We start from the raw sequence: 20,420 nt of genomic DNA, 5'->3' as shown, positions 1-20,420 counted from the left end.
ACACTCCTGTAGGTACACCACCATTTTCAGGTTTACCTAATAAATTCATGCATTTATTTGTGCGTGTAATGAATGTGTATTTGACTACTTGCTCTTTATTTTGGGGGACAGCAACACATATTACACAACGTAAAACACATGCAAATTCAAATGCAATTCTCGACTTGTTCATGAACAGGAAGTTACGTCATTTTCTTCTTCGTTTTGTTTTACGGCGAGGTAGACCCACCTTCAATGCGCATTACTGACACCTACTGGTTGAAGTCATATGAGCGGAAAAGTTCAGTGAAAAGACTCGTTACTTTGAACGAATCGTTCACTCACTAGTTCCGATGCCCGACTGACAGTTCACACAGCAACAAACATCCAACTATGGCTCCTGCAAGCAAAAATCGCGTGTTTGTCATCGGGGTTGGCATGACCAAGGTAAATGAAATCGAAACTGCTGGACTCTTTGTAACAGTGTTTGCGACTGTTCAGCACTATTGCTGTAGTGTGTACCCTTGACTAAGTAGTGCTCGCTAAACATAAGAGCATTTGCAAGATTATCTGACAAAGTGAGCCCATACCGATCCATATTTATTTTGTGGTCATTGCTGTTTGAACTTTTGCGAGTTTAGTTTTCGTCTTAATAGATGTTCCTATTCGATAGTTATGTAACTGTCTCAGTCCATAGTTCATGTCAATGCAAAATGTGTGCAAAGGGTCATTTGACCCCTGCCCTCCCTTTGAAACGCAGTCAAAGATTGTCTTGCGTGATCTCAATCTTTTTATGGCTGAATTACTTGTGGTTGAATTCTTACAGCTTATCTTATTGTTTTGTCATTTTTGCTACATTTAACCATTAAATGAGTTTCTGCTTTTTATTTCTTCGGTTTGCTTTCAAACGTCTGTTTGTAAATGAATTTAATCAGTGTCAATATATATTTTTATAATTATAAGTACGCAACTTTTATTTTCTTTGATTTGGCTTTAGCGGTTTGTAAATGATTTTAGGTGTTGCACTTTGGCTGTGGATGAAATGTGCTACCTAAATAAGAAGAGGGGGGGGGAAATAAATGATTCATATTTGTGGGTAGGCTGGGGGCTGGGGTGTCGCACCAAAATTCTATTCCATAATTAAATCATAGAATCAAAAATGCTTGTGTTTTTGCTACAGTTTGACAAGCCCGGAGCCCGAGGCGACTATGACTACCCTGACATGGCCAAGGAAGCGGGTGCTTATCCAAACAGAATTTGGACATTGCTCAGCCATTCACGAGAATATCAGAATACATGTGACTTTTTTTTTTTTTTTTTGCAGGTGAAAAGGCTCTTGCGGATGCCGGAATCCCATACTCTGCAATCCAGCAAGCCTGTGTGGGATATGTCTATGGTAACGCATATCATTTGTAGCCATCAGGAATCAAGGGTGCCGCTTTTCTTGACCTTGTACCAAAAATGTTAATCTGATGCACCTTTTCCTCTCCTTGTCGTTTGTGTCTTAGGTGACTCCACGTGTGGACAGAGGGCCATTTACCACAGCCTGGGCCTGACCGGCATCCCCATCATTAACGTCAATAATAATTGCTCCACCGGCTCCACTGCCCTCTACATGGCACGGCAGCTGATCCAAGGAGGTGAGTTAAGCAAGAGTATTTTCTGCAACGTCTTGTCTTCTGGCATCATATGCCTTTCTGCAGGTGGCCTGGTGGTATAAATGTTAAGTCTAGGTACCACAAATGTTTTTGTGAATATGAGAGATGGGCATCAAATAGGTTGATTTAAAAAAAAAAAAAAAGCTCCTCAAAGAATTTCTTACTTTAGGTCTTTCCGACTGTGTGCTTGCACTTGGATTCGAAAAGATGGAGAGGGGCTCTTTGTCCTCTAAGGTAAAAAAAAAAAAAGCAATAAAAAACGCTCCAACTTTCAACTTACTTACTTACCACGCAAGTTCAAGTTTTCATGTTTTCTTCTCTCAGTACATGGACAGGACCAGTCCCATGGACAAGCACATGGAGGTGATGATCAACCGTTACGGGATGGTGGCCGCTCCGCCAGCTGCGCAGATGTTCGGCAACGCCGGCAGGGAGCACATGGAGAAATATGGTAGCGCCGGCATTTTGGGAAAGATGAACGCTCCATTGTGTCTAAGCGGGCTCATTTGCAGGCACTAAACCGGAGCACTTTGCCAAGATCGCCTGGAAAAACCACAAACATTCGACCAACAACCCGTGCGTTACAAAACTACGTACACAATGCATTTAGGAGGTTGCTACCGCTAAGCTAACAATGTTCTTTATGTGTAGTTATTCTCAGTTTCAAGATGAATACACTCTGGAGCAGGTCATGAACTCAAGGAAGGTCTTTGAATATTTGACTCTTCTGCAGTGCTGGTAAGATACTCTCATTCATTCATTCCATTTTTGGCTAGAAGGAATAAAAACAAAAGCATCTTACCATCGTCTATTTGTTAGCCCCACATCGGATGGCGCCGGTGCTGTCGTTTTGGCAAGTGAGGACTTTGTTAGGCGCCACCGTCTGGAGAAGCAAGCCGTGGAGATCCTGGCCCAAGAGATGGTGACTGACCTGAACACCACTTTTGATGAAAACAGTTGCATCAAGATGGTGAGCGCCGGAAATGGTACCGCCCCGTCGGTGTCCCCCGTGCAATGATGACACGCTACGGACGTTCAGGTGGGCTACGACATGTCGCGAGTGGCGGCCCAAAAGTGTTTCCAAGCGGCGGGTCTGCAGCCTGCCGACGTTGACGTCGTGGAGCTGCACGACTGCTTCTCTGCTAACGAGCTCATCACCTACGAGGCCCTGGGACTCTGCCCTGAAGGTACAAATCACAATTCAAGCAGGATAAAACTTTGATGACAGTCTGCTTATGCATTCATAATCAGGCGACTGCAAAGAGATCCATGGAAACCAAGTAAAGAGGCTCATAAAAAGTCTAACTGGCAATATAAAATCAATTCCGCCCTGGCTTATCATAACAGATGATTCATGTGCACCAAGAAAGTCCAAAAGCTCCTTGTGGCTGATGCGATGGAAATAAATAGCCAGCTTTTAGGATCTCCGCTTGTTGATTGGACATGATGCAATTGATTGTTTTTCCTCTGGACAGGTAAAGGAGCAGAGCTGATTGAGCGAGGGGACAACACGTATGGCGGCAAGTATGTGATCAACCCCAGCGGCGGTCTCATCTCCAAAGGACATCCTTTAGGAGCGACAGGTACACACACACACTTTCCATTTTGTAAAGCTGTCAAGGTTTAAACAAACAGTTCTGATGATGGCCACTAGATGGCGTGCGTCCCATCCTATTGGAGCAGTCCTTGCTGTTTGCGGTTCTGAAGTCTTTACAAGAACCACTTGATATATTAAGCCTTGCAGATCAGAAGTGGTCGATGCACAAAAAAGGGCCTCATGTGTGCTCATCTTCTGCCAGGGTTGGCCCAATGTGCTGAGCTCTGCTGGCAGCTCCGAGGTGAGGCCGGCAAGAGGCAAGTCCCGGGTGCCAAGGTGGCCTTGCAGCACAACATTGGCTTGGGAGGAGCCGTGGTGGTCGCGCTGTACAGGATGGGATTCACACAGGGGCTCAGCCGGTACGAGAGAATTCCTCAGTATTCCGACCATACAATTCGTTGGAGTCGAGGGCTATTTTTGCTTCTTCAGTTCCCACGTGGGCGCAGTGGCTACAAGTGCGGGCAAGAACTTGGAGGCCTTTAAATCATACGCTGTCTTCAAGGAGATTGAAAAACATCTGCAGGAGGTATGGCGAGCATTAGACTTGATGGTTTGGTCTGGCTTCCTCCACTCGACAAAATGTCGTTTTGTTCCTTGACGATCTGTCCCCAAGCATGAATTGAATGATTCGAAGATTGTTTTAGGGCAGCTTTTTTGTCCTCTTGCAGGAAGGAGCAAATCTGGTCAAGAAGGTTGGCGGGGTGTTTGCTTTCCAAGTGAAAGACGGACCCAATGGCAAGGAGGCCACATGGTTTGTGGATGTGAAGAATGGAAATGGTTGCGTCACCAATCAAGCAGGTATTTCACTGCAACTTCAACGCATCACACAGATATGGAACTTGAAGATGACGTTATTATTATTATTTTTAAAAAAAAAAAGCAGAAAGCTACAGTGTGTCCAATGTGAGTCATTCTTTTCAGGTACCAAGGCCGACTGCACCTTGACCATGAGTGATCAAGATCTACTGGAGCTGATGACGGGAAAATTGAACGCTCAAACGGTATGTTCCATAACGCTCTCTCACCTAAGTGTTGTCGGTCCCGTGGCTGTGAATAGCCAAGTTCTTAGTGTACATCTGTCAAAATCAAGTGTTCTTCACCAAACATATTTCTCCTCAGGCATTTTTCAAGGGCAAGCTGAAGATTACTGGGAATATGGGCATGGCCATGAAGCTTCAGAACCTTCAGGTGGCACCAGGAAAGGCCAAGCTGTGATCACCAACGGAGCCCCAACCTTGGAATTTAATTCTTTATGACAGACACCAGTAGCGATGGGCTTCAGTAGAACTGGTTCTGCGCGCTTAGATAAAGTCCAGCTATAAAGCCTTAATGTGCACCTTTTGGACCATATTGCGGGTGGGGACCTTAACCTGTGCAAAAATCTACATGTCAGAGAGCAGCAGCAATCTGACCTCATAATAAATCATGGAAAAATGGAACAGTTGATTAACTGCTCACTTAAAATGAAATAATCTGTTTTAACCACGCCAATAACATACATTTGCCTTCTGTAATTACGACTAAGTCAAACATATTTCATTCTGTAAACGTATTCCGCTGTTTAATAAACACCAGTAATTTCTCTATGTGTGTGAGTTGTTGTTTTCCGCAGGGTGCCACAAACAATTCAACCTTCAATTTGAATGAAATTGGTACTGCTTACCTGTGTTTCCCTTCCATATCGATCCGTAAATTTACTCGAAACATTAACAGAGAAGCCTATTTTGACATGTAATAGCCTCGTGCGTATAGCAGCTATCATCATAGCATTAGCCACCTGCAAACTCCCATGAGCCTCAGCAAAGTGTAAACAATCGCGTTTCTCAAACGATCTCCTATAAAATGGTCGGAACTGACTATAATTCGATCTAACACATTGGTACTGCTTACCTGTATTTCCCTTCCATATCGATCCGTAAATTTACTCGAAATATTAACAGAGAAGCCTATTTCGCCATGCGTATAGCAGCTATCATTATAGCATTAGCCACCTGCAAACTCCCATGAGCCTCAGCAAAGTGTAAACAATCGCGTTTCTCGAACGAACTCCTATAAAATGATCGGAACTGACTATAATTCGATCTAACACATTGGTACTACTTACCTGTTTTCCCTTCCCGTAAATTTACTCGAAACATTAACGGAGCAGCCTATTTTGAAATGAAATAGCCTCACGGGTACAACAGCTACTCGGTGATGCTCCTTGACCACGATTGCCGTAATGCTGGGAAGCGATGCGACCTTGTAATTTACTAGTCGTACTAAAACGTACATTTTGGCAGAGCACTGTGTACAACCAGTATGGCTCAACAAATTCATCAATTGATCCATATATAAGGCACACAGGACCCTTAGGCGCACTGTCAGCTTTTGAGAAAACTTTAGGTTTTTAGGTGCTCTTTATAGTCTGGAAAATACCCATTTATGGTAAGTGAAATATTAAAAAAAACAACTAATTAGCGTAAGTCAATTTAATGTCAATGTTTCTGTTTGGGTCAATTTGTTAGTTGATATCCAGAAATCTTCCCCACCCCGTGCACCGTCTGCCAGGTCCAGACTGTCCACCCCCGCCTTCTTGACTTACTTGTCCCCGTGCCAAACGCAACGACATCCATTCATTGCACAAGGAGGTCAATCTCGGCGTGTCGCTGGCTCCGGCATCGTCTACGCCGCACGATGTCAAGCCCGGCCAGCTTCTGCTCCAGATGGTGGTGGAAACCAATTCCTGTCAACACACCTATTGTCTGTCATCAAAATCAAACCTTGAGAAGATGGCACACCTTCGTACCGAATCATAAAGTTGTGTTTATTGTAGCGTATGTGCACTTCCTTGCGCACGATTCAAATATGGAAAAAGTCTATTTGTCCAAGACTCTATCTCAGACGGGTCGATACAATAAATAACTGATGCTAGTGGTTTTATTTTTCCACAGTCCACAGAGGGATTGGGCGGAAGTTTATAATTATATCTCAAATAAGCTCTATTGTACTGCCTTCCTTGCCCTTTTGAGCTGACTCACCCTTGTATAAAAAGAGCAACGGAACTGAAAAAGCCCAAAGACGGCCTCGCAACCGGTATCCAATCATATATCATATATACGCACGTGGTTATTAGAAAAAGAAAAAAAAAGTTTTTGTATTCTATCGGATTGCTCAACACGTGAGCGCATCGATTCACTTCGCACTTGGCTCTCGTTAGAGCCGTTGGACCTCAATCGCATCGCGGGAGGACGGCGCCGGCCCGGCGTCCGAGCGCTGGCTCGGATGTCTTCTACACGTTGGTCTCCAGACCGTTGATGTCGATGGAGCAGTGCTCCTTGTCCCTGTGGCCTCTCTTGTGGTGGGAGGAGTGAGCGTGCTTCTTCTTCTCTAGGGGTCGGATGCCCTCCTCCAACTGGATCAGGCGGGCCACGTCCGGGGAAAGGTGCCCGTGCTTGCCGCCCGCCGGAGGCGCTTGGTAACAGCCGTTCTTCTGGTTCTGGTAGCTCATCATCTGCTGGATGCTGATCATGGGCTTGGTCTCGCAGATCAGCGGTACCTGGTGGGGGCCGTCACAATTTGAGTCTGGACAGATGCGTGCGCAAACGTTTGGGGCTCTCACCTGTTCGCCTTCTTTAATAAAATCTTTTCTGCAGATGTGAGCCATGATGCCCGTGGCCAGGGCATCGCCCATCACGTTGACCATGGTCCTGAATCGATCCCTGCGTGACATACGTCCAAGCCCGTTTGAGATTTCCGAAACACGGTAAAAGTTGCAAGACGTGACTTGACTTTGTCAGTCCCGAGCCACGTCCACGTGTTCCGTACTAAGCACTTACAAAGCCCAGTCAACAGCAATGATGAGACTGATGTCATCGGTGGGTAAACCAACAGATGTCAGCACGATCACCATGGTAACCAATCCAGCTTGTGGGATTCCTGCTGCACCGATGCTGGCTGCCGTGGCAGTAATGCTAAAAAACAGAAGGCCCTTTTTATTAGCATTTCAATGAAAATTCTGATTGTTTCTACATATGGCCGTACGAAGATTTTACGGACGCAAAAGCACAAATATGTCGAGAAGGCGCGAAGGGACGCCGGTTTCTCCACAGTTGTTTGCGTGAAGCTCTGTGGTCAGCAGCCAGACAGCACGGGGAGAGGCAGGGAGGGGGAAAATTATTATGGTTCTGGCGTGACAGGAGAGAGGAGTCATACAGGTCATATGGGTTTTACTGCCAGCCAAGGGATTACGAGCGCAGCCCGAAGCTATGGGCACAAGTCTGACTGCCTAATGTTATTACAAGAGGACATGCCATTAAATCAGAGGGACATAACTCCCCGTAAACGCCGGCCTGTTGTTTACCTGTTGCCAAGGTACAGAATGTGCCACAACGAAACAGTGCCGCGCTACTTTTTGCGTGTCGCTGTGGCTTCCAGACTCATTTGGCAGAAATCAGATCGGACTAAGAAGCTCACATGAGACATAATCTGTGTGACATTTACATACAGTGAATGTGTACCTAGTAAATCCCCGTAATATTTTTAATCATTTAGGAAACTCAATATGTGATGTGATTAAGTCAGAGGCTGCGTGGGGGGGGAAAAAAAACCCCACAAGTCGCGCTCTTTTGCTTTGCTTACCTAATGGTGATGATTTGTCCAAAGTCGAGCTCGTAGTTATTGACTTGGGCTATAAAAATGGCCGCCACCGCCTCGTAGAGGGCGGTGCCGTCCATGTTGATGGTGGCTCCCACGGGAAGCACGAAGCGGATGATGCGTCTGTCGATGTGGTTGTTTTCAAGGAGGCACTTGAAGGTGATAGGCAGCGTGGCAGAGCTGGTGAAAAACAACAAATGACGTCATCTTACAAATCGCGTGACTCATTTGGGCCTTGATATATGACGATTGGCTGGCCCAAGTTTGAAAAGCCTCGAATACAATTACCTGGAGGAAGTGGCCAAGGAAATAAGTAGGGCCTGCAGAATTCCTCGGATGTAAACAATGGGGCTCTTCTTGGTGATAAAGAAATACATGGCCGGCAGGATGAAAAGACCGTGCAGCACCAAGCCCATGACTACCGTGATGGCATAAAATCCCAGTTTCTTCCCCATGGCCGACGGATCGTCCATCTCCAAGATTTTCCCGGCCACCAGGAAAACGATACCGAAGGGAAAGTACCTAAAATTGAAGGGACCCAAAGCAGCGCTTCAACATTGACGACAAATCCATTTGAAGCGGACCGCACTGAAGAAAGAGTTAAAGCGAGGTCAGCAGGAGGAGAAAGCGTTTCGGAGCGGAGGGTTGCTTCTTACCAGATGACTATGGCAACGATCTTGAGGACAGCTTCGTTCAAGCTCTGACAGAAGTTGACTAAAGCGCTTCCGTTGGGCCCCATTCTCCCCAACATGATCCCTGCCAAAGAGCCAGACGGTCACTTGGGTCCGAGCTGGACCGAGCGAGCGAATACGGGAGCAATCGGTGACCGAGCGCTCACCCATGGTGGCGGAGAAAATGACAATGCCCAGCACGTTCATGCCCTCGCTCGTACCCGCCGACGTCTTCATGATGACGTCCGGCGGTGGCGTCAGATCCAGAGAAAAGTTCTGGACGTCGCTACCGTTGTCGTCCTGGATGCCGTAGATGTAGACTCGCCGAGTGGTGGTCTCATCCAGGAGCTGAGCCACTGTCGGTTTGGGGATGAATTCGGGTTCTCTCCGGGTTCGATACTTGGGAGGCAGAAGGGAGAAGAGGCGCAATTCAGACAACCCAAACACCAAGACGCGGCGGGCGGAAAAAATTCGGCTGGCTGACGCCACTTTTTTAAGAAAGTTGACTTTTGATTGGACCTGGACGGGCCCGCGGAACCAATACGGCTCATTTCCATACAAGTGGGTGAAGTGCATTGTAGAAAATGTAAGTCTCCGGCGTACCTGTTGAAATGTAGCTTGAACCAAGTTTGCCGGAAACATGTTGCTGTAGGAAACAGAGAGTGAGAGAGCGAGGTTGGAAAATGTCTACAAAGAAAGGATGTGAAGTGGTAAGAACTAAAAGTTTTTGTTCAACACCCTTGCTTATTTCACATCCAACATATTTTCCCTCTGATTATTTTTGTACAATTCAACACTGCAAGCTAAAAGGATTCTGGAGGCCACTCAAGTGCTTTTACCTGAAGCCCAAGATATAACAGCACCACTCCAAGAGTGGGACGGACGGGGTAACGTATTCTTCTGAATAGATTGTGAGTGGTGGGAGGGTTAAGGTCAGACAATACAGTGTTTATATCTAACCAGTAACTAGCCGTCATTCATTTTGCGTCCTTGCAAACGAGGCTAATGCGCTCGTTTCATCCCGCCGACGTGTTTAAGGATCGCCGTGGTTACGAGCGCAATGCTCATTAGGCCAACTCACCACACACGCAGGCACGCGCGCTGGGCCAAAGTCAGACACAGGGCTATTTGCGAATGTACCGATATAGAACGGCCGCACGATAGATGATGAAGGCTTTAAAGAAGCTTTGGTAGATAAATCCAAAAGCCCAGCTGCGCCGAGAGCCCGTCAACGTCAGCGCCGTCATAATCGGCATCCGGTTCAATCGTATACGTTCGGTCAAAGGCCAAATAGTTGCGCTCTGATGCTGAAAATGACAACGGCTTTTCCTGTAATATAAATCAAATACAAAAACTGGTTTCCTCTAATATAAAAATAAATAAATAACCTCCCGTTGACATGCTTTACGACGGCGGCGTGCCCGTTGACCTACTGTCTCACTGACACAGTGGCTCTCGGGGCCGCCGCCGCAGCCAGCCAGTCAGCGTTCACCTCAATCACACCGCGCTGGCTAATTAGCTTAGCACGTCAACCCGCTGACACACTTTCCTCAAGGATTTGCTGTGACTTCACTCAGCGTGCTGTTTCACGCCGCTACGGGAGTAAATTGCCGTTCAGGCCTCTCAAGGGATTTTCCGTGTCCCGGGCGAGACCTTATCAATGGCTAAAGACGGCCCGGCGACCAGTTCCCACCGGATGAGATCCAGGAGAGCATCGGCCGAGCTGGTCATGGGCTTCTTGCCCTCCTCCGAGTCCTCTTTCTGAGCGGCTCCTCCGGGGTGGATGATGTAGACCATGATGATGCCCACCACCACAGCAACAAAGGTGGTCCAGAGGTAGTAGGAAATGGTCATGATGCCCAGTCGACTGGAGCATTTGGCATCCAGGGCAGCCAGACCAGACATCAAACTAATCATTGAGAGAGAGAAGAAAATTGCTCTTTTAGATGGAACATTTGTAATAACAATAATTAGGCTCTGTTTTCAGCCTTCCTTTCTGTAGCCCCAACCCAAATGTTCCCGTAGAATGGGGTAAATGGTTTTGGTTCTTGTGTCAGCTTCTTACTAGGCCAAACGGACGAGAGCTGGAGTTGCGTGAATTTGTACTTGCAGTAGCGGCGCAGGACTCGTTGGTTCTCTAGCACGCATGGGCACTCACGTACTTGAAAGTGAGGATGCTGCTTGCCGCAAGAGTTTGAAGCATACGGCGCCCGCGCTCCATTGTGTCCCTTTGCTGAGCAAGAGCATTACAGTAATCCCTTCTTTAAAATAGGGAAGGCACTCAAAACATTGTCCTAGGGTAAGGTGGATGGAGGGAGGTAGGGAGCTGAGGGAGGGTGGCTTGGCCACACAAGGTCACAAACAATCACTTTGCTTTTATTAGCCACCTAGTAGAAAACAAGATCCAGCAATATCGTTTTGCCTTTCGTTAGGGGAAAATGATTCCCTGCATTTATGTACGTTGATTTTTACGCACCTGTTCAATACTCAAAACTATGTTTTAACTATATTTATACGGTGGCGGGGTAATCTGGTTTCCTCTTTGGCTAGCGCGCACGCAGATGGTTGGGAGGAGGAAAAAAGAATGGGACGGATATTTCACCCCGAGATAAGCCGCGTCCAGCGGCTGATCTGCGCATCGTGGAGCGCCCGCTCTTCAGCTGCATGACGCACATCATGGGAAAGTGGCGCCCATATGTAAATAGAAGCAGCCAACCAGCGTGAGTGGCCATCTTGCCTGCCTCGCCCGGCACCTTGTCTATTATTTTCGATTATTTCCAGGGGTGGCCCTTTGACACCAAGATGGCGTCCTGTCATTTCCAATGACCAGCCAATTTCCTTTGAAAATGGAAGACACAAACGCACGACGAGACAGGGAGGGAGGGAGGGAGGCGGCCCAGATTAACTTCTCATCCAGACTTTGCTGGTGCATGTATTGTAAGTAGCTTATTGCACAAAGCAGCCTGCTGCACGTGTTAGCGGTGCGCTTGCTCGCCTCATTTGTTTGGGAGTTGTCATCCCCAAAATAGTCTTGGGGTCAAGGTATGTTACACGGTAAGCAAAGTCACAAACACCACTCGCCCCGCCCGTCAAGCATTGGAATCGCTAAATTTCCTTCCAACCATACGCTGGCTGCAAAAGGCCACCTTTATTACCCAGAAGGCTTTGGGCTTTTTTTGATCCCCGTTTGGATGTATTGCCTGCCCGCCTTGCTCCGTCTTACCTGGAAACGACGAGCGGCAAGATGAGCATTTTCAACATCCTCATTAGAAGTTCTCCAGGAAATTGAAAGTATTTGACCTCCTGCAAGAGGAGAAGACAAGAATGTCAACAAGCAATTGTTTTGACGTGTCGTGCACATTTTTACACAGCGTTCCAGCCTCCCGCATTCATCGCTCATCCGTATAGTTTGACTGTACGCCGTTTCAAAGGTGGTGTCAGGGCCAAATGCTGTTTAAGTGCTTGTGTATCTTTTTTCTCTTTCATGTCGCAAGCGAGTGTATTCAGCATCTGTTGTCATAGAAACGTAAAGCGAGGTCATGACTCAAGTGGATTTCTTCTTTAATTGCATTTCTATTTTATGTATGTGTAGGTATGCTATGCATATATCAATTAAGAATGACATCAAGAATCTCCTCTCGAGCAAGTTAGCGAAAAAACGCTGGTCCTGACCGATCGATGTAGAACTGATGAGTCCATTAGCTCTGGTTTTCAATGAAGGTGGTTCATCAGATTTGAAGTGCTTAAGCACAAGTTGCAAACACACAGTCCCGGTCTCCGGGTGGGCAAGAGTGCACAAATAAGAGTAGATAACTGAATGCATTATTTGGATCGATCAAACGAGTACACTACATTCAGTGGATAATAAAGGAACACACGCTAATGGACTGTTTTTTAAAACACAGTCCGAGCACATAAATTAAAATGACCTTTCTAATAGTTGGAATTCTAATAAAATATTGTTTGCTGACATTTCCCTGTGCGTGTGTGTGCGTCCAACTACTGTTGCTAATAAGCCGGTGAAAGAATCATGGCGCACGCTAGTGGTTGAATGACGTCAGATTTGAACCTTGGACAAGTATAGTGGGTCACCACATTTTTGAAAAACTGTTTCTTCCGTGTGTATCTCGTGCGTGCGTGTCAGTTGTGAGCGGAGGATCCGTATGCCACCTTCTCAATCCTCGCCCCTTTCTGATTTATGGGAATTATATAAGTGAACATGACGGTCTGTTGTCGACCTGATGTCACTGTGAGTGATTGAACACTAATCTCTCCAGCCCAGCGGGAATCCCGATTCATAGTCGTGTCCCGCAATGCAATGGGAGAGGCCGACGGGAATGTTTCTACCCTCAATTTGGCTTCGTTTTCAATCCGGAGCAATCTAACCTCTGGGCGCTTCGGAATGTTTTTCTAGACCAAGTAACGGAGGATATAGTAGGTGCGTCGCGTCGGGGCTGACAATGAAGCGGCGACTGACCTGTTCGGACAGCTGCTTGCCTCTCAGGAAGAAACCGAGCAGGCAGCCAATGACCACGGCCAGCACGGACAGGATGAGGAGACCGTTTTGCTTGCAGACATTCTTGACCCGCCCCCATACTTCCTCCAGCGCCACGGCCATCCTCAGCCCTTCTTCCTAAAGCCGCTGGGTCCTGACTGCAACTTTGGAGAGCCCCTCGCCACCTCACAGAGCAAAAAATATCCACCAAAGTCGATTATTCATCCATACGGAGCCCGCTCGACGGTCGGCCACCTGTGCGACGTGCTGACGTGCAACATGCAGTGCAGTGAGTGGAGGCAGGCAGGTTAAGAAGTGGCCTATGTCCAAACTAGTTGGGATCAACAAAAAGTGAGAAATGAGGATGGGGCGGCATGCAAATGGGCCGTGCTGAAAGTGAGCCGCGTCCGTCCCGGGATATTCTGCATGAGACTGAGTGGCAGCAGCGCACAGACAATCTCTCCGTCAATCACCTCTCTCTGATCTGACGGCCTCGCCCCCGCCCCGTCCTTCCACTCTTCCCAGTGACCGACAGAGGGCCCTGCCCTGCCCTGTCCTGCCTGCAACAGCTGGTGCCATTGTTAATACGAGCATCCTATTAGGCCGTGCTGCGCGACTCGCATCTAAAACCGGATTACGGGACTCTCTCGACAATTGGACAGCGGATTGATTGGTGAGGGCCATAAAAATCAAATGCTAAAAAGGTGAGTGTCACACTCATAGTTCAGTGGGCCATCTATCTGATCCATCTATTCATCGAGTATATACACACGGATACAAATAGGTGTACCTATACGTATACCTATATGCATGCATATACATATATGCATACCTATATGTATACATTTAGGTATATTTAAATATATACCTAGAGGTTTGTTATACATTATGTACACCTATACGTATACATACACTTATATTCATACATATACAGTGAACCCTCGCTACTTCGCGTTTCGTTTATCGCGGCTTCACTACATCGCAGATTTTTTTTTTCCAAATTAAAAAAAACATTTAAAAGTCAAAATAAACCTTCTAAATTGAGGAAACATGGGTCTAACCTTTAGGACAATGTAGTATTGCTCCAAATGTTCGTTTACATTCCTTTAGAAGTCCGCTTTCGCGTGTTAGCACGATCGCGAATGAGCATCTTTCCGCTAACTCGTTAGGCTGCCCAGTACTTCTTGTTGGTGACCGTACTTTGCGGATTTCATTTATCGCGGGTAGTTTTTGGAACCAATTATCCGCGATAAACGAGGGATTACTGTATACAGTATATAGGTATACATTATATACGTATGTATACATATGCGTATACATACACTTATAGTCATACAGTTCCATACGTATACGTAAATACAAATATACACATTTATATAGATATCTCTATACAAACCTTTATCCTCAATGCTATATGGCGGAAGTAAAAACGAGGGCAGAAGAAAACGTAATCTGAGTAACAAACATCACATTTAATTGTCATCCATAAGAGCGTAACAGGCTTTCACATGATGGATGATATTATTCTAATTGTAATCCCAGATGTCGCATCTGCGTGTGCTGCTGCTGCGTAATCTCTGACAAAGATGTCTGCAGGATACACACACACATACACACACGAGGCCACAATGCATTCACTAGGCACTCAAATCTGGAAAGGAACAAACAGAAACAAAAAGCAGCCGTCGTCATTTATGACAAGAGGTCATTGACCGTGTGGATTAAAAGTGATATACGTTTATGGTGAGAGCCATCTGAGGAAAACTCAGTAGCGTTTGTGAACACGTTGCCGGTCGCAACCCCCAACCGTCGTCAAATAATCCCTTTTCTTCTGCCAATTTTTTTTCCCTCTTTCTGGATTGGACTCAGAGATAATCTGGGATTAGAGCGAGCTGTTCGCTCTGGTCTTCTCCTCATTATACATTTTGATAGCCAGACATGTTGGACACCCAAAGTTCATTGACTGTCAAGCGTAAGATGTTACCTAACGAAAATGCCGGCGAGCATGGCGTCGGTGAACCCCCGGTCTCCACCCCTCCATCGGTGGAGGGGTTCAAGGTTCGCTACTTGAGCCAGTATTTCAGCATTGTCTGCTTTATGTTGATAAGGATGAAATGTCTGTAACCCTGCTTTTTACGCCAACAGAAACGATGGATGGCTGTAGGTTCACTTAATATCTTTGGCTCGATGTTAGTTTGGGTAGGAAAAAAAGGATTTGAGGCAGAGGGAGGGAGGGGGAGGGAGAGAGAGAGATTGGCTCCCATCCCCGGGTCCCTCGGCGAGCACTTATTTATGTCCTACGCTCAGTGCACCTGTGGAGCGCGCGGCTGCCTTTCCCGTCCGTGTCAGCATGAGCGCCGAATGCAGCAGCTACGTCAGCACGGACGACGTGTCGGTGGTCGCTTTCTCCTGCCCCAAAGTGGGAAACGCGGCCGCCCGCTTCTGTTGCGGATTTAACGATCTGAAGTACTGCTGCGATGACCCCAACAGCTTTTATCCGCACGACTACGCTTACATGTGGTGGCTGAGGTAATTTGTCTTCTTTCCACTACAACTTTTTCCACTGATGAAAATGATATTTTTCTGCTGCGACATTTGTTTTGGTTCTATCAGAGAAGGAACGACTTTGTTGAAATTGCGAAGTGCCTGCCATCAGACAGACTGTACTTTTCTCTCCCTGTCACGCATCCTTTCCTCTCCTCTCAGTATTTGGGCTCTTGTTGGACTGTCTTTTGCAGCGGTGGTCCTTCTCGCCTTCCTCATCACAGTCTGCGTGCTTTGCTATCTTTTCATCACCACCAAACCGAGTCGTCGTGACAACATACCCTTACGAGCGCCGCTGCCGCCGGGTGAGAGCGTGTCTCCCCTTCTCTTAAAAAAAGGGAGTGGGCATGGCGCTCAGTATTCACTGAAGGGCTATCCTTCTGCTTTGCCAGCAGGTGAGCTCCAACAGGGGTCCGGTTTGAGCGGAGCGGAGGGCTCCTCCGGTCCGCAGGGGTTCCGAAAGTACTTCACCAGCAGGAAATTGCATGCTGAAAACCAGCCCCAAGATCCTGAGCGTTTGTTCCAGAGGTGTTTCACGGCCACGGTTAGAGCAGAGAGTCCGTCGTAAAAGTTGTTCCAAATTTCACCCTGCCCCAACCCATCCGAGAGTTGCCAGGCCGGCGGCGGTGCACGACGACACCGTTCGAATATTCCCTTATCGCGCTTGAAACGGGCCAGATGAATTTCCAGATTTGGTCCAGAATTTGATTTTGGTCCCATTTTGCTCCGGAGAGCCGTGATGGTTCTTGAGAAAATGACATCATTTCATGTTCTTTTTTTTTTTTTTAGTGACACCCAAACCCTCAGCAACTGGAATTGAAGTGGTCATGACTCAGCCTCGCATTTCTACCTTCTGGGAGCTTTTCGTTTCGTTGCGGCACTGTCACGTAAACACAAGGTGCAATTTTTGGATCAACTGTCAGAAAAAAAAACAGCAAAGGATGAAATACAACAAATGTATGTACCAATTCGTGGCGTTTATTGTGGTGTTTGTGCGGCGGTCATCATGGCCGATAATACGTAAGGCTCGTGTGTTTCGTTCACGTTTGTCCGTCGTGACGCTCGGTGTCTCAGCGGAAAAGACGCAAATGACTTTTCTGCAAAATGCATTGTACATGCTGTTCTTGTTTCATTGGCAATTTGCGGACGGCCGCAAGAATACAATGTCTTCATTTCTACTCGTATTGGATCCTCTTGAGATTGTGTCCGTATTTGAAGTCAGGAATGATGATTGGGGTCGCGGTGAACACAGCCGCAAGGACGCTCGAGCCTGCCTGGCCTTGTTCTCCTCTCTCCGTCATCATGTCATAAACAAATCCAAGTTCTCAAAACCAAAGAGCTTGTTGGGCAAAAGCAACGAGCCTGTGCTGTTCCTAATCACCGACTGGCTTTTGTATTTGCTTTCTCGTTTGCTACTCTGCTACTGGTTATTGTGAGATTTCCATTTCCGAGTTTGAAATAAAACATTTCAGATTCAGCCATTGACCTCGGTTGACTCTTTAAGGTAACGTCTCCCGCGTGTTGATTTAAAATGCTCCTTTTTGGGAAGTGACATGAAGTGAAGTGTCTATGACATTGATCCCAGTGCCCTTCTGTTCATTTAAAAAATCACTATTTCTTGACATCAATCAGCATTCCTACGTTTTATATTGCTTTTGTTTTTAAATATATATATCATACTGCCAACCAAAACATGGCGGCACAATTTTGTTGGACACTAAATGCGAAAAGAAGGAATACAGCGTGCATTGGAGCTTGGCTTTTGCTATTGATCGTAAAAGCTGGCTAATCCTGCTTTTTATACCTACAAAAAGAGGTTCATGGCTGTAGGCTCACCCGATGGTGAACTGCAAGTCATCATCATCATCTTCTTCATCATCGTTGCTGTCCTCCATCCCGTAGTCTCGTTCTTCTCTCTCGGCCCGTTCTTTCTCACCGGCTTGGATGTAGTTATCTTCGATGAAGCCGTCGTCATCGTCGTCGTCCCGCGGCCCGCCTCCGGCCGTTCCCACTCGAGCCGACACGCTGCTGGGGAAGGACGCGTCGTCCGGGCCGTACTGGCTCAGCCCGTCAGCCTCCTGCAGCAACGAGTGTCGGTAGCTGGCCAGGAAGCGATGCAAGACGCGGAACTTGACCGCCATTACGATGACCAGCGAGAGCGTAATGGCCACCGCCAGCGCCGCCGCCAGATAAGAAACGTGCGTGGATGGCGAGCCACCGTCCTGGACGCCCACATCTGACGAGAAAGAACAAAAACGTTTGCTCCAAAACAATACACGATTGCGCAAACAAGATTCTTGTAAACGGGACGTTAGAGCTCAAAGTTCGGGAATGCTTCTTGTAAAATGCATGTGACCGGCCTGCCGACTTTAACGAGGTACCTCGAGCGTCGCTGGCGTTACCGTTGGCGACATCCTCCATCAGAAGGCGTCTCGGAGAAAGAGCTTGGCCTTCCCATACGCTCGCACAATGCGCTTTTCTGATGCCGCTTTCACAAAAGGACATGAGCACAATGATGATGCTGCTGATGCTGCCGCTGCTGCAAGGCCACTGGAACATCTCCAAACTGTGAGGAAGCCTATTCACACCAAATGATGCTTTTCTCAGAGTGCCTTTACTCTTTCCTTCCAATCGCCCAAATGGAGAAAGTGAGAAGATATTAAAAGGACGCCGCTTGAAATACAAATACATTGCTCAGTCAGTTTAATGGGAAAATGAGTCAGTTTAACGTCAAAAGCAGCAAACTGTTCAAAGAGGAAAACTATCCAAACGTTAAATGTCACCAAGGTTATCTGCAAGGAAATGTTTTTGTCCGCACCCCACACACATAGTAACAATCCAAAGCGATGAGACAAAACTTACCGAGTCGACACGCTATTTTCAAAGTCGCTACTTTGGCTTGTTAAGCGGCGCTACTTTGGGGGCTTGCTTTTCCGGCTCTCCCGTTTTGCCTTCTGGGAGTGGGCAAAGGTTAGCTCAACGTCAGCCTTTCTTCACCGTGCCGTGCCCACAAGGCGACAAGTGTTAATGAATAACGTCGTCTGCTTTTGCGCTTTGTTAACGTCCCGTTGTTTTCCTTCTGCAAAAGCAAAACAGAATGCCACAATTTGCCGATGGGAAGTAGAAAAGCCGACGTTGTATATCGCAGCTTTCACTTCTCGCCAGCCAGACCGAGTGATGCTTGCTCGCTTGGAGCGTCTCATATCAGGCTGGTTCTGCTGGAGGCCTGATTCATCCCGAGACACACAAGACACGACGGACGGACCCCCCTCCCTCCCGGGCCCCTCGCGTCCATCGCCCTCCTCCTCCTGGCACGCTCCCTTCTTTTCTTCAGGTAGACCAGCGCAGCGTACCCCGCCAGAGCCATAATCGTGCCGAGTCCAGTGGCCACCAGCGCCAGTCCGGAGAGCAACATTCCGCCGCCCGCGTCGTCGCCTCGGCCCCCGATTGCACCCGCGCACAGTAAAACGGTCCCACACAGCGTCACAGCCAGACCCACAATCAGGATGAGCGCCGGGTCGGCCCGTCCGCCACTCTTCAGCTGGTCGATTCGCCGCTGGCTGTGGATGCAGTTCATGTCCTGGACGGCGGAGCTGACAAGCTGCTTGAGCAGAAGCGCCAGGGAAAGGAGGCACAGCGCTGCACCCACTCCGAGACGCCACTCGCCGGACACGTCCGGGCCGGCGGCCCAGAGGAAGCCCACGCCGCCCAGGCCCAAAATTAATATCAGGGCGACCGAAGCGCAGTAACACAGGAGGGAGCGACGTGGCTCTCGGAACCATCGCAGCTCAATCTGCTCTTCCAGGGAACGCCCTTGGAGTAGGTCCGCACTGTAGAGGCTCGATGGAGGCTGACCAAAAGTCCCACGGGGCTGCCAGAGCGCCTGCGTTCCGGCCATGGACGCAGAGTCAGTTCAGAGTTGTTGAGGGAATCCAAAACGGAAACATCTTTAACATGGGCACAGATGAGTCACTCACATAGATGAAGGCCACACATGCGTCACCGTCCGTCCTGCAATATTTGCCGACATGCTCGTGTTTCTCCCGTTGATCCCCGAGCAGGTTTGGCCAGCCGAGAAGAGGTCACGGTGACACAGAGGCGGGCGGGAGCCTCCGTCATTCTGCCGTCAGAGGCCGATGAGTTGCTGCCCTCTCGTCGCATTCTCCCACCCGGTGCCAGGCAGACCACGTGGAGGGAAGAAAAGAGCTCAAACACTTTGAGTTTGAAGATGAGCTGCACAATGACTCTACACAAGAGCAGAACGATGACTCCGGGCTGCCCAAGGTGGCTGAATGATGTCAGCGGGTCACAATAATAGCTCTTCTGTGATCCAAAGGATGGCGTCACAGTCACACTCACACGGTATGGATTGGATCACCAGAATGCTACTTCTCAAAAGGACAGTGGTGACGTCATGCAACTAAATCCAGTCCAGGAGCCAAAGAGGGCAGAGTGTAGTTTGCACTTGCAACCACCAGAGAGAAGCAGAGCAGCACCAAGCAGGAAGCCACATTTGCTACTCGGGTTCTCCGTCCGGGGCCCGCCTGCTGAGCTGGCCCAATTCAATTTCTCAGCACAGCAAACCGCTGTGAGCAGATAAGGACGGATCAGAAGGTGTAGCCATTTTCTATCCCCGTCGTGCGATTGTGAAATTATGTGAAGGTGATACAAAGGAAAGGAAAAACCAAAACCCGTGTTGCTTTTTCCTTGGCGAAACTGCAGCCCCATTGCTCTTTCTTGCACAATGAAGTGGGTGCACATGGCACTACTTACAAGGTCAAGTGGCTTGTAGTCTTTCAAATGTAGGCCGCAACGCAGGAGAATGGCTGAATGGAATAGAG

At 47.9% G+C, this 20,420-nt stretch overlaps 4 protein-coding genes across 5 annotated transcripts; 2 read left to right on the top strand and 2 right to left on the bottom strand.

Moving 5' to 3' along the window:
* The first annotated feature begins 267 nt into the window (after positions 1-267).
* On the top strand, positions 268-4,820 carry scp2a (sterol carrier protein 2a). The gene is made up of 16 exons (XM_061295816.1): positions 268-426; positions 1,160-1,217; positions 1,304-1,375; positions 1,488-1,619; positions 1,807-1,871; positions 1,962-2,088; positions 2,150-2,213; positions 2,289-2,375; positions 2,457-2,607; positions 2,677-2,824; positions 3,113-3,220; positions 3,437-3,593; positions 3,664-3,760; positions 3,903-4,032; positions 4,156-4,235; positions 4,354-4,820. The coding sequence occupies exons 1-16, from the start codon at positions 373-375 to the stop codon at positions 4,447-4,449; spliced, it is 1,626 nt and encodes a 541-aa protein (XP_061151800.1). The 5' UTR covers positions 268-372; the 3' UTR covers positions 4,450-4,820.
* A 1,322-nt stretch (positions 4,821-6,142) lies between these two features.
* slc1a7a (solute carrier family 1 member 7a) lies at positions 6,143-13,158 on the bottom strand. 2 transcript variants are annotated; one of them, XM_061296206.1, is made up of 11 exons: positions 13,018-13,158; positions 11,764-11,843; positions 10,234-10,449; positions 9,144-9,186; positions 8,708-8,939; positions 8,526-8,625; positions 8,158-8,391; positions 7,855-8,049; positions 7,053-7,187; positions 6,830-6,935; positions 6,143-6,772 (listed from the first exon to the last, which is right to left on the bottom strand). In XM_061296206.1, the coding sequence occupies exons 1-11, from the start codon at positions 13,156-13,158 to the stop codon at positions 6,506-6,508; spliced, it is 1,749 nt and encodes a 582-aa protein (XP_061152190.1). In that variant the 3' UTR covers positions 6,143-6,505. The 2 variants fall into 2 exon arrangements, with proteins under 2 accessions (XP_061152190.1, XP_061152189.1); XM_061296205.1 differs by having other exon boundaries at positions 6,836-6,935.
* Positions 13,159-15,385: 2,227 nt separating this feature from the next.
* LOC133166162 (protein shisa-like-2A) lies at positions 15,386-16,264 on the top strand. Its single transcript, XM_061296207.1, has 3 exons — positions 15,386-15,564; positions 15,742-15,884; positions 15,972-16,264. Exons 1-3 carry the CDS (start codon positions 15,386-15,388, stop codon positions 16,145-16,147), a joined length of 498 nt encoding a protein of 165 aa, XP_061152191.1. The 3' UTR covers positions 16,148-16,264.
* A 2,498-nt stretch (positions 16,265-18,762) lies between these two features.
* On the bottom strand, positions 18,763-20,387 carry tmem125b (transmembrane protein 125b). Its single transcript, XM_061296204.1, has one exon. The coding sequence runs from the start codon at positions 19,475-19,477 to the stop codon at positions 18,779-18,781; it is 699 nt and encodes a 232-aa protein (XP_061152188.1). The 5' UTR covers positions 19,478-20,387; the 3' UTR covers positions 18,763-18,778.
* Positions 20,388-20,420: the final 33 nt, after the last annotated feature.

The sequence above is a fragment of the Syngnathus typhle genome, linkage group LG13, assembly GCF_033458585.1.
Source record: "Syngnathus typhle isolate RoL2023-S1 ecotype Sweden linkage group LG13, RoL_Styp_1.0, whole genome shotgun sequence".
In the NCBI taxonomy this organism is placed as follows: Eukaryota; Metazoa; Chordata; class Actinopteri; order Syngnathiformes; family Syngnathidae; genus Syngnathus; species Syngnathus typhle.
The sequence above is the reverse complement of the archived record's forward strand: the minus strand, read 5'-3'. Positions and strand labels throughout refer to the sequence as shown.

Bases quoted from the DNA above. Each gene is read 5' to 3' on its own strand.
- scp2a (XM_061295816.1), top strand. From the start codon at position 373: ATGGCTCCTGCAAGCAAAAATCGCGTGTTTGTCATCGGGGTTGGCATG. The intron at 2,825-3,112 runs GTACAAATCACA...TCCTCTGGACAG, and splicing joins CCTGGGACTCTGCCCTGAAG to GTAAAGGAGCAGAGCTGATT. The intron at 3,761-3,902 runs GTATGGCGAGCA...GTCCTCTTGCAG, and splicing joins TTGAAAAACATCTGCAGGAG to GAAGGAGCAAATCTGGTCAA.
- slc1a7a (XM_061296206.1), bottom strand. From the start codon at position 13,158: ATGGCCGTGGCGCTGGAGGAAGTATGGGGGCGGGTCAAGAATGTCTGC. The intron at 9,187-10,233 runs GTGGGAACTGGT...TGTTTCCTACAG, and splicing joins GCTCTCCTGGATCTCATCCG to CAACATGTTTCCGGCAAACT. The intron at 8,940-9,143 runs GTACGCCGGAGA...CTGCCTCCCAAG, and splicing joins TTCAAGCTACATTTCAACAG to TATCGAACCCGGAGAGAACC.
- LOC133166162 (XM_061296207.1), top strand. From the start codon at position 15,386: ATGAGCGCCGAATGCAGCAGCTACGTCAGCACGGACGACGTGTCGGTG. The intron at 15,565-15,741 runs GTAATTTGTCTT...CTCTCCTCTCAG, and splicing joins GCTTACATGTGGTGGCTGAG to TATTTGGGCTCTTGTTGGAC. The intron at 15,885-15,971 runs GTGAGAGCGTGT...CTGCTTTGCCAG, and splicing joins ACGAGCGCCGCTGCCGCCGG to CAGGTGAGCTCCAACAGGGG.
- tmem125b (XM_061296204.1), bottom strand. From the start codon at position 19,477: ATGGCCGGAACGCAGGCGCTCTGGCAGCCCCGTGGGACTTTTGGTCAG.